The sequence below is a fragment of the Carassius auratus genome, chromosome 11, assembly GCF_003368295.1.
Source record: "Carassius auratus strain Wakin chromosome 11, ASM336829v1, whole genome shotgun sequence".
NCBI classification, from domain to species: Eukaryota; Metazoa; Chordata; class Actinopteri; order Cypriniformes; family Cyprinidae; genus Carassius; species Carassius auratus.
Genome location: NC_039253.1, coordinates 14,784,128 through 14,795,693, shown reverse-complemented (window position 1 = coordinate 14,795,693; position 11,566 = coordinate 14,784,128). Strand labels below are relative to the sequence as shown.

The 11,566-nt window shown below is 34.2% G+C and overlaps 2 protein-coding genes across 3 annotated transcripts; both read left to right on the top strand.

Moving 5' to 3' along the window:
• The first annotated feature begins 3,201 nt into the window (after positions 1-3,201).
• On the top strand, positions 3,202-5,960 carry dynlrb1 (dynein, light chain, roadblock-type 1). 2 transcript variants are annotated; one of them, XM_026275601.1, is made up of 4 exons: positions 3,202-3,281; positions 4,151-4,226; positions 4,364-4,531; positions 5,645-5,960. In XM_026275601.1, the coding sequence occupies exons 1-4, from the start codon at positions 3,279-3,281 to the stop codon at positions 5,686-5,688; spliced, it is 291 nt and encodes a 96-aa protein (XP_026131386.1). In that variant the 5' UTR covers positions 3,202-3,278; the 3' UTR covers positions 5,689-5,960. The 2 variants fall into 2 exon arrangements, with proteins under 2 accessions (XP_026131386.1, XP_026131385.1); XM_026275600.1 differs by lacking the exon at positions 3,202-3,281 and adding an exon at positions 3,676-3,824.
• Positions 5,961-6,263: 303 nt separating this feature from the next.
• map1lc3a (microtubule-associated protein 1 light chain 3 alpha) lies at positions 6,264-11,511 on the top strand. The gene is made up of 4 exons (XM_026275599.1): positions 6,264-6,443; positions 7,727-7,782; positions 8,535-8,641; positions 10,148-11,511. The coding sequence occupies exons 1-4, from the start codon at positions 6,404-6,406 to the stop codon at positions 10,308-10,310; spliced, it is 366 nt and encodes a 121-aa protein (XP_026131384.1). The 5' UTR covers positions 6,264-6,403; the 3' UTR covers positions 10,311-11,511.
• Positions 11,512-11,566: the final 55 nt, after the last annotated feature.

The following is an 11,566-nucleotide window of genomic DNA, read 5'->3' as shown; positions in this document are numbered from 1 at the left end:
GAGAGGTCAAATTATTTACAATATGGTTTGAATTCAAACTTTGTTCATATGTGATCATGTTAAGATGTTGTTGTGTAATGTTGGACCTATAAAGAGAAAGTACACCATATCTAGTTTAATAGACTTCAACTTTGGCATAAACTCGAAAAAACTGAAAAAAACTGAAATTTGGACATCTGCCAAACAAACTCAACATTTCTTTCGCAATGTTACTGATCTTCTGCTGTCCTTCTGATATCGCTTGTATAAATGTTTAAGAACATCTTTATTTTTTTCAATGCCATTTAATTTCTTTATTTTTTACAAAATAAATGACTGTAGATGAATAGCATCAACATAAATTAAGGTTGAGTTTCTTTACAGAAAAGATGTAACAACACTATTTCCACCAATCAGGGATAAGCTAAGAGTCCTATGATAATTTCATTATTTACCCACTTCCTTCCCAATATTACATGAATGGTTATTAAGGCTGTAAATAGGTATGCAGACTTTATAAAGAAAAAACTGATTTTGATGAATGTAATTTTTTTTTTATCTACATTTTGTTTAGTACTTTAACTTTTGCAGATAAAATCATATAACATTAGAAATAAACTGTAGATTCTTAGGCAAAATTTTATGCATTTTTTAAACGCTAATTTGAAACAATTATGCTAATACAGCTAACTAAACACTGGACGACAGGGTGAGGTCAGTTTAACACATTATAGCATGCCCTTACATAGAACTGAGACCTTTCATGTTGTATATATGGGGTCATTTGGAAGCTCAAAGCCAAAGGAAGTGTGGGTAAAATGTGCCCTGCAGTCTCTGGATCCACCAAGCCTGCTCTCTAGGGTTAAAAAAATAGATTTTCCACCATTGTGACTCAGACTGAGAAAATGTATACATAGACACAAAGTTCACACATAAATTTACACAGTTTATTTGTTAGATCTATATGTTCTCTACCTCAGTACACTGGAGTTGATTGTTCATTAAGCATAAATACAGTTAAGGAAGTTTGTTCTGGTAGTTTGATTTAAACACACACGTACACACTCCTGCATCAAACAGAAAGTGTATCTGAGCTGTGGTCACTCACAGAATATTAAACACTATGAGTTCTTTTATATTGTTTCAGTAAACCTATTTTAGAAGCAAACTACAGATGCTGAAACAAAAAGTGTTACAACCACAACCGATCTAACTATTAGGAACAAGAGAACAACCAAATATAAAACATAAAGTAGGCTACTTGTATAAGCAATATGGTTACTGAAGGCTGTGACAGGATGCTAAACAAGTTATATACAAAACCGTAGAACAGTTGAGTAATAGTTTCAATAGTTTTAAATAGTTAGCGTTTGTGTAGTTGAACACAACAGACAAATACACACAGAGTTGCTGTTTTTTAAGCTTTGTTAATAATTTCCAGGAATGGAAAAAGCTGTTTGGTCAGTGACTTGCTATTGAAGGACAATATGATAAGCAGGTGATGACTGAACTATAACATGAGATGTCCACGTAGGACTGTGAGAAAGCAAAATGTGAGTCAATAAGCAGTGTAAACCATCATTAACAGTTATAAAATTTAATAGCATATATAGCAGATTTCCAGATAAAGGATTTAACAAATGAAAATTAGCTTGTTTTATTTATCAATTCATTTATTTGAGTTGCTTATCTGAGACTTTTCTGAGACAAAAACCAAAAAAGCTCAAGATTATAAAGAAGAAAATTATTATTTTTCAAATTATTTTTATTACTTTGTTTGTATTTATTAGGCAGAAAAAAAGAGAGAAAAGCAGTGTTTTCAAAAGGGTTTGAAATGAACAGTACTTGTACTATAGTCACTTAGTCATATTTCCTAACCCCGTCAGCAGGCATGGACAAGATGAGACAACCCGTATTGGGCAATAGCTGGTGTCCAGTTACATATGACTAAGAGACAGGGATTTAACCACAATGTGAAATTGTGCATGTTGGCATGGAAACTTGTCTCTTAAAAAATGTGCTAGCAACAAATGAGGTACTAGCAGCAGACTATGTGAACAAACTTTTGCAGTTTGGCCTTCGTTTGGTTAAATGTATGGCTGTGCGTCTCAACAAAACCGGTATCAAGACAAGGATCTTTTCACATCACTTCAGATGGAATCTGAGAGTTCAGTGTCTCTGACTGTAAACTAAAATTATTTATTATGACAAGAAGACAGTGAAGAGGACCAGGAGGTGCTTGACTTTGAATGTGCAGGAGTAAGGAAAACCGTACACAAAGCCCACTTTAAAGAGCTCTATTACCCCTCCATCATGCATTAGCTGCACATATGGAACAAGTCAAAGTTTCCATGTTTAGACTAAAGAGTAGAGCTGACCGAGCTGCAGTCATTATTTGGAAAACCTGAGGCGAAGTTTGGAAAGGAAGTAAATGAGCTCATAAATCCCTAGTGTGTCTCCTCATGTCTGCCACACTCAACAGACTGTACCTGTACCATCTGTACTGTGGCCAGGATATAATCAACTTATTTTCATTAGTTCTTATCCTCAAATCAGCCATATATAAAAATTCAACACTGGGTCACACCAGGTGACGTCTTAATGTAACATGAAGATTGTTTGTTTTGGTGAGGTGTGAAAAAGTCTATGTTTTGCTAACTTTTTAGTCTATATACAGACTTTTTATACATTACGTATTTTAAGTATAAAACATGGAGTAGTAAGTAGTTTTACATGTTAATTTTACTTCATTCCATTCATGCAAATCTCAAGTCACTACTAGTAATATAATACTGAGTAATATAACTTGGAGGCAGTATGCTAACTCTCTTTCCTTTTTTTTCTGCAAAAATGTAACAGAAGTAGTAATGCATAACCATCCTTTTATATACTACACACTTCTAGTTCGGTAGCTTGCAGCATCATAGCAAAATTAAGAAAAGATGGTGAGAGTTATGGACACAGGAAGGAAAGTGAAGACACTTTCGATATGTGGATTACCAGAAAAAGTCAAACATATTTTTCTTAAATACGCTGGTTATAATGAAGGAGCTAAGGATAAAAAGGTTAACACTGAAGAGCTTGATGGTCGATAATTCAACAGTGACCAAATCTAGAAAACTAGTTTCATTGTAATATTTGTTTTCTCACTCTCTCCCCTTATATCAACGCCTCACACTCCACCCCAGGAGGTGGCGGAAAAACACCAAATCATGGTTTGCCAACCGCCATTAAATCCAAAAGAAGAAGAAGAAAAAGAAAAAGCATCATAGCAACGAAAACATCAACTTTCCTTCAAAATGGCAAGTACATTTTAGCACTTAATCTTGATAACGTTTGCTTATAATTGAAGAAAAAAAACTGTTTTAGTTCGTTATTGTCTCATTTAGGGTTTCACTTTAATTGCAGGGCTTGAGTAACTATAATAAATACGTAGCCTACATTTATAGATGTCACTATAATCGATAATATAAATTGCAAACATATCTACAAACACTGGAATACATTCTTAGAGTATCAGATGAAGAGACAACCTCAACATTGTATTTTGTTTATATTTATTTATTTAATGTTTAGTGTAAAACATAGCAAAAATGACACGTATATATTTTCATGTTTGACATGTATATATTTTCATGTTTGACTCGAACTATACTGCACGATAATCGATCTAAAAAACTAATTAGACTAGTTAATACAAGAGAACGAAGATCTCGATGGTGGCTGTCCTCCAGTCCAGCAGATGGCAGTAGCGCAGAACCGCGCGCTCACATCATACATTCTTCTAGTTCCGTAGCTCTCGGCACCCATCTAAGCAACGAAAACAGCAACATACGTTCACAATGGCAAGTACACTTTTTTGAACGTGATAATATGTACACATAATTGGAAGTATATGTTTTTCGTTCGTTATTGTCTCGGTTAAGGTTTTTTTGGGGAGCTAAATTTGACTGTAGGGCGTTGTCATTTAAGATATGACACTTAGTAACCAGCTGCTGCTCGAGTAAATAATATAACAAACAAAAGCAAAAATAAGTTTTTTTTCCCCCCACCGACAGGTTTATGGATTTTCAGAGCGGTTACTCCGAAGGATATTAGATATTAAGCAATGACATACAGCCTATTTCGTGTTGCTTTTGCCGTTTTAATCTCTTAATCTTTTGTGTTGCAGGCTGAGGTGGAAGAGACGATCAAAAGGATTCAGAGTCAGAAAGGAGTACAAGGAATCATCATTGTTAATGCAGAAGGTATCTGGCAAAGGAGAAATGCTTGTAGATGTTTTAGTTTGGGTGTAAACGATGTGCTTCATTGGCAGTATGATATTGATAAAACAAAGAGACCTTTGTTGTTATATCTGTAATATTTCTACGTGCTCTTTAAACAGGCATCCCCATCAAAAGCACTCTTGACAACTCGAGCACAGTTCAGTACGCTGGTAATGTCCACCAGCTGCTCATGAAAGCTCGGGGAATGGTGAGGGACATTGACCCTCAAAATGATCTCACCTTTCTCAGGGTTCGATCAAAGAAGAATGAGATCATGATTGCCCCAGGTAAAGAGATGTACACTTATGAAATGCTCATTTCCATTAGATTAGTGCAGTGGTTCTCAGCAAACTTCCAAGCCAGACAATGACTTAAAATGATTTCAATCAATTTACATTTTTGAATGACAATAATAATAACTATTAAATGAATATTTCACCCCAAAATTAGAATTTGCTGAAAATTGACTCACCCTTAGGCTATGGTATGTGTAACAGAGTTTGTTGTTTCATCAGAACAGATTTGGACAAATTAAGCTTAACATACTTTGATCCTCTACGGTGAATGGGTGCCGTCAGAATCAGAGTCACAACAATCCACAAGTATTTGTCACGACTCCAGTGAAGAAAGAAGCTGTGTGTTCAACTTTAACAAATCTTGAATCTGAATCAGGAGAGAAATCTGCCCTTCACAAGGCATTCATTGAAGGACTGGAGTTGTTTGGATTACTTGTGGATTATTGTGCTGTTTTTATCAGCGGATTGGGTTGTCATCCTGACGGCACCCATTCACTGCATATGATCCACTGGTGAATTAGTGTGATGTAATGCTAAATTTATCCAAATCTGTTTTGAAAAGGAAAAAAACTCAGTCATGGATTGCCTGAGGATGAGCCAATTTTTACTTTCGGGTGAACTACCTTTTAAAGTGTGAAAACAATCTAACTTAATTAACTTTAAGTCACAAAGGTCACCACTGAGTTAGATGTCCTGTGAAGCTATTTTACAGGTTTTGGGTGACAGTGTTTGACTAATCATGATTTGTCTTGAAATGAATAATTATATGTACAGTTTCCGTTTTTGTAGATCAGATTTTTTTTATTTATATTGAATAATATTTTTACTCTGCCAGGAGACTTGCAGACCATTTGAATGTAAGATGTGATGTTTAGGAACATAGTTCTACTGTGTGTTTCGCAAGTGAATCTCATCAGTTTGTTCAGAAAGTGTGGTCAATATCTGGTGTATCTACACTGTGCATAAACATTGTGTGTGTATGGAATGCATAGTTCTATTCAGAATACAAAAACCTGAACAGATGTGAGTTGTATATGATGTATAATCGTAAATATACTGATAAATCTGACCATAAATTAGTATTATATTCTGTTCTCTCCACAGATAAAGACTATTTCCTGATCGTCATTCAAAATCCTACAGAGTAGTTTGGAATTCTTCATAGATTTTGCTGTAGTATTTTTCCTTTTTGAATTATTTGCCAAAAGTGTTTCATTTCATGTTCTAGTTCAGTTTATACTGCTCTTGCTTATCATTCCAGGATTTTGCTCTTTGTGTTGTAATTTATTGTTCTCTCATATTCTCTCTTTTGCAAATTCACCATCTGTTCATCACCTCTAAGTATCAACATGACACTATGACATACTGTACTTGTTTATTCTTAAAAAAGGACAATAAAACAATAATGCATTTCCTTTCATTTATTTTGTGCGTGAATATTTTCATATGGAATGGAAAGATGAAGCCAAAGTACCATAATGCACAGTTTCCCGTAATGTAAAACTGTGTTTAGATTGATTTAAATGTGTATGACCTATTGATATGTTAAATGATTTAAAATGTTACAAATACGAAATTAAGCTATTGTAAATAGTTAATTAAATGCAGAATAGTTAAAGAAAATTATACGATTAGAATAAATACTTGGAAAAGGTAATATAAGTTTATATGTACTTTAATTGGGTGCTCTGTCCCTTTAAATCCTGCTATGACATCACGAACTTTAGTACATTGTCTAGAGCTCGGTTTGCTTACAGTGAGTCAGGATCTCGAGAAGAAGCGAAGTCGACCGAGAATTCAGCATATAATATAACGCCTTTAAGTTCAATATATATATATTTTTAATCACATTTAAGTCCAGTTATGCCATCTGACAGACCCTTCAAACAGAGACGGAGCTTTGGTAAGACGAGTTTTATTCGTGCTGTGTCAGCATACGTGTGTTTGTTTATCAGGTTTGTTTTTCTCCATAGCCTGCTAGCAGTTGGGTGACACACTTTACAGTTTCATATAAGGCCTCATGTGCTTATGAAACGATTTTTTGAGGGATTTAGAGATACGTTTAAAATGTAAGTAAAACGGTTTTTAACCAAACCGACAGATGTCATTTGGTAATCCAGTGAGCTAGCCTTTCCCATAGGCCTGGTTTCAATAACAACAGCTTTAATCCACACATTATTTATTAGAGATCATATACATCAAATACACGGATTTTTATGTTGGTGTATTGTTAACCCTATTTGAACTGTCAGGTATTAACATCTATTATAAATGATCTATGACATTCATTTACTGAAAATAGTATTATTGCATATGAACTGGTATAAACGAAAGAAAACAATCATTTTATGAATAAACAGTGATTAAAAACAATATTAAAGAAATTGACGGAGATTACACGTGTTGGTGAAATGATGCTGTAATTTGAGCCCTTTCTCATAGTCCAGACTAAGGACAGGGTGTGGGGAGGGAGGAGCATAAAACCCTTGCATAATATTCCTAAACATAACAAAAACAACATATCTGCAGTTTTAAACATCTGTAAGTGTCCAGGCCAATATGTTATGCATTTTTATTTGGCCTTTGGTATTATGTAATTGACATGAATGACCCTGACATGGGCTCAGTTAAGATTAAGACAAATTGACACCATTTGTACCAGCAAGCAGGCTTAGTGTTGTGGTTTAGCATTTGACATGTATGTTTTTTTCCTCCCCAATGTTACACTGACACAATCATTATGCTCTAAGAACAAAACGACTCCTCAGATAGAAGTGGGTTACTCTGGATAAAATAAGAGTACTAATCCCCTGTGAGATCAAGTGTGGGACTCTAGTTTCATAGCAATATTATATATGCCTCACACTCTTTGGGGAGATCGACTTTTCATATCTATACATCTTATATATGTTTAAAATAGAGTAGGGTATGTCAAAGAGCAAGGAAACCAGCAATAAGCAGCCCTTACTAGTTTCTTATGCATTGGGAATATTTATTGCCTGTTTCTGCTGAACAGGTTTTCTGTAAGTGATGCTAATGCAGTGACTATAGTGTTTAACTACTGTGATGTCAATCCTGTGTGTTTCTAGTTACATAAACACATCCTTGGGTAGTGTTGTAGTCATTTAAAGTGTGTTCTCTCTAAATGAGTGTATTCAATCTTTGTTTTGTTTTCTTGGTTTTCAGCTGACCGTTGCAAGGAAGTGCAGCAGATACGAGAGCAGCATCCTAATAAAATCCCGGTGAGAAACTCTTTCAGCTTATGGATGTGTCATAAATGAATTAGGACTGAGTGAAGAAGGACCTTATTGCTTTCAAGATATTACTTGCACATCTTTTTTAAAGATTCTAAGCTTCTTCTAAGGAGGTTTGAAGATCATTTAAAATAATTGAAATCAAGATAAAACAACTAAAAATAAATATTTCATTATTTTAATTAAGGGTACTCATGGTCTTTGGAAACCAGGATTTGTGAGAAAGCAGTGTTATTTTATGTCAGTGAGAAGCTATTATAGTTGTTATTAATATTTGAAATCAACTTTTATTTTTATGTCTTTTTTTTTTTTTTTTTTTTTGCAATTTTGTTATGATTTTATCACGTTTATTAGTTTTTTTTATGTGGTTATATTGTTTCTATTAACTTAGGTTGTTAAAACAACAAATGTTGTCTTGGAAAATTAGCTGAAATACATCCTTCAAAATATCTTATTTTATTTCAGCTAACAGGCTGAAAGGATGGTTTTTCAAGGATGATTTTTTTTTTAAAAGGGTGATTTCTAAACCTGGGAGTCATTTAAATTAATAAAAACTCTAATAACTCCATGGGCATTTTATATGAATAGACATTTTTCTAGCCATTCCCAGGTAGAAAGTAAAGTTTTAAAAAACCCATGTACTTGATTCTTATCCAGTAAATCAGAAACAACTGGAAAGTCACAGATATTTGTTAGATTAAATGTTGTGTATAATTATGGGCCTAATATTTTTTTTCCAGGTGATCATTGAGAGGTATAAGGGAGAAAAGCAACTTCCTGTCTTGGACAAGACCAAGTTCCTCGTCCCTGACCATGTTAACATGAGTGAGCTGGTAAAGATAATCAGGTAAACATTATATCCCAAGATCCAAGTTTGGACCTTTGACAATTTATTTTTTTTACTTGTTGAGTTTTTAAGATCAGGTTGTTGAGTGTACCTTCCTGCATTGACTTTTATTTGATTTCACTGATATATGCAGAGTTTTTTTCCCCGAGTATATTTGTTTCAGTCTCATGTGGTTTGTTTACTCGTCTGGTGGGGGGTTGAAGCAGGGTGGGGGAGGAGAATGCAACGGTGTGCCAAATTTGAGTGTCTGCTGACCCTGTCATCCACAGGGGACTTCTGCGAATGCTTTTAAACAGTTTGAACTTGGAAAAATGTTTGCACACTATCCACATTCTCCGTGGTGTTTTATTTTCATATATCCATTGCGGTGTATTATTTTCAAAACAAGACTCAAGTGAGCTAAAGTTTCCTCTCAAGGGAAGCTTATAGATAAGTGTTGCCTTCCAGGTATTTTAACACAGACTCAGTCAGATGATCAGACTAAGAATATTTTGTTGGACCCATGCTGCCTGTCATACTTAATAATCCTTGGCTGCGAGTCATGACTGCTTTATTATTTATAGTTCAGACTCGAAACAAAGATTAAGTGATTATTAGAATTTAAAAGCGAAGCGTGTCATTACAGCTGCGCTGAATCACAATTTACATGGCTGTTAACAAGATCAATAAACAAATGTTGACATGAATTCTAAAAATATTTCAGGTTCAAAACAAGTCCAGTCAACGTAATTTTGTGGCCAATATAATATAATAGTTTTCTTAAAATATATACCGGTAAATAAATAAGGCAAAATCATTGAGCGAGACATTCAAATGAATGAGGCAAGTTATTACAGGATTTAAAAGCATAAAGCAAGATATATATTTATTATTTTTAAAACTGTTATTTGAGTTGTAATGTTTACATGTTTTATACGGTTTTATGACAGCAAAAGTGCTAAATTGAGTGTAACTTTACACTTTTTTTTTGTAACAAATCATATTGTCTGCATCTTGTGGCTACATTATTGAAACAAATTATTTTAGGATTTACATTCATACTAAGTATTCACTTTAAACCAGATTTTTTTGCCTTTTTTTTGTGAGGCGTTTTAAGTCTTTTTTTTTTCAAAGATTTTTAAAACAAGTGTGAAGTTTATTCGTTTTAAAACTTGTGTGTTATTTGAGCTTTAAAGCTGTTTAAATCATTGAGATTTTCATGGCAATGAAATAGCAAAATTGGATATACCTTTACACAGATTTATGTTAGGTTGATTTTTATTTCCACACAAAAATCATATCAGGCATATATTGTTTGCATCTTTTGGCTTAATTATTAAAACAGTGATTATTTTAATGTTTACTTTGATCTGCAAACCATTTTTTTTAAAAAAGAAAATCAGGGACAAGTGCACATTGATTTTGGTGGTAATCAATATTATGCCACAAATGCTGTTGAACTTGTACTGAACCCTAAATATATCCCTTTACATCTGACTCAGTAGTCAAAACGTCTCTGTTTTCCAGGCGTAGACTGCAGCTCAACCCCACCCAGGCGTTTTTTCTTCTTGTCAATCAGCACAGCATGGTCAGTGTGTCCACCCCCATTTCTGAGATCTACGAACAAGAGCGAGATGAAGATGGCTTCCTCTACATGGTTTACGCCTCCCAGGAGACCTTTGGTTGCTAAGCAGGCCACTCGACCTTTGAGGGAGGGACAGCAGCGGGAGGGAGGGAGAGACGTCAACAGGAAGCAGGCTCACCCAAATGTTCCCATCTCTCTCTCTTCTCATCATCCCTGCGCTCTCCTCTCTTGCTGGTAGAAACAAAATAAAGCCGTTGATCCTTCTCCGTGTGACACTACAGTGCAAACCATAGCCATATACTGTAAACACTATTCAGACCCTTTGTCCCATTGTAAACTTACTTGTTTTTTTTTATAAGCTCAGCGTAGGTTTTACACTGTTAATGCTTCGTATTTGGCCCCAGTTGTTTTTCTCCCTTGCATTTTATTATTTTTGAGACTATGTCATGTCAGATAATTAGAAACACATATTGCTGTAAATAGACATGAGTGTTTTTTTTGTTTGTTTTGTTTTGTTTTAGGATTAATTTTCTTTTTCTGTCTGTTCGCTTGTAGTCATTACCTGTTACCAGACCTTAGTGGTGCTGGTGTAAGATTATAAAATCTTACTTCAGAATTAAGTGCTTTTTTCAAACCAAGTGATTAATCATAATGCAGCATAATTCTCATCAAGACCCATTCTGTGGTTCCCGTGATAAAACTGTAAAGAGACCAGTGGCTCCAAAGGTGTAGTTATAAATATGAATTGAACTGTCAGAGGGTTTCTGAAGCCTTTATGAGCCTGTGTTTATTTCTGGACTCCTGTGTAAAAATAACTCATCATTTACTCATTGTAGAATTAAAGGTAACATTGATCTGTACTGTACACATGTGAGCCAGAAGAACATCTGAAATCTTATGGCATACAGTATTCTGCAGTCAGACTTGCATAATATTTAGTAGATGCAAATAAATTGCTTTTTTTGCACAATTCAAACATCTTAAGAGGACAAAACTATTAGAAGGTCATTTATAGCACATAATTATATTCTCCTTTATACTTGTTTTTTTTTTCTCCTGTGTCACCATACGAACTGTATGCCTTCTGTTAAATCTCAAATGAAGGGATAGTGATGCACTACTTTGCATGTGTTTTTCTCAACCTTTTTATATATTGATTTCTGCTTTAGATTTGTTAATTATTTCAGCTTTATTTATAGCAAAAAAAGAATTTGTAGATGTTTTGAAACCAAAAGAAAAAAAAAACTAAATATGTATGTCTATGTATGTTTGAAAAATGTGTGAGTATAAATCATTGTATGATTGATGTGTTATGTGTTTCATTTCTAGACGTATATAACAAGGTTCATCTATATATATAT

Bases quoted from the DNA above. Each gene is read 5' to 3' on its own strand.
- dynlrb1 (XM_026275601.1), top strand. The intron at 4,227-4,363 runs GTATCTGGCAAA...CTCTTTAAACAG, and splicing joins CATCATTGTTAATGCAGAAG to GCATCCCCATCAAAAGCACT. The intron at 4,532-5,644 runs GTAAAGAGATGT...TTCTCTCCACAG, and splicing joins TGAGATCATGATTGCCCCAG to ATAAAGACTATTTCCTGATC.
- map1lc3a (XM_026275599.1), top strand. From the start codon at position 6,404: ATGCCATCTGACAGACCCTTCAAACAGAGACGGAGCTTTG. The intron at 6,444-7,726 runs GTAAGACGAGTT...CTTGGTTTTCAG, and splicing joins CAAACAGAGACGGAGCTTTG to CTGACCGTTGCAAGGAAGTG. The intron at 7,783-8,534 runs GTGAGAAACTCT...TTTTTTTTCCAG, and splicing joins AGCATCCTAATAAAATCCCG to GTGATCATTGAGAGGTATAA.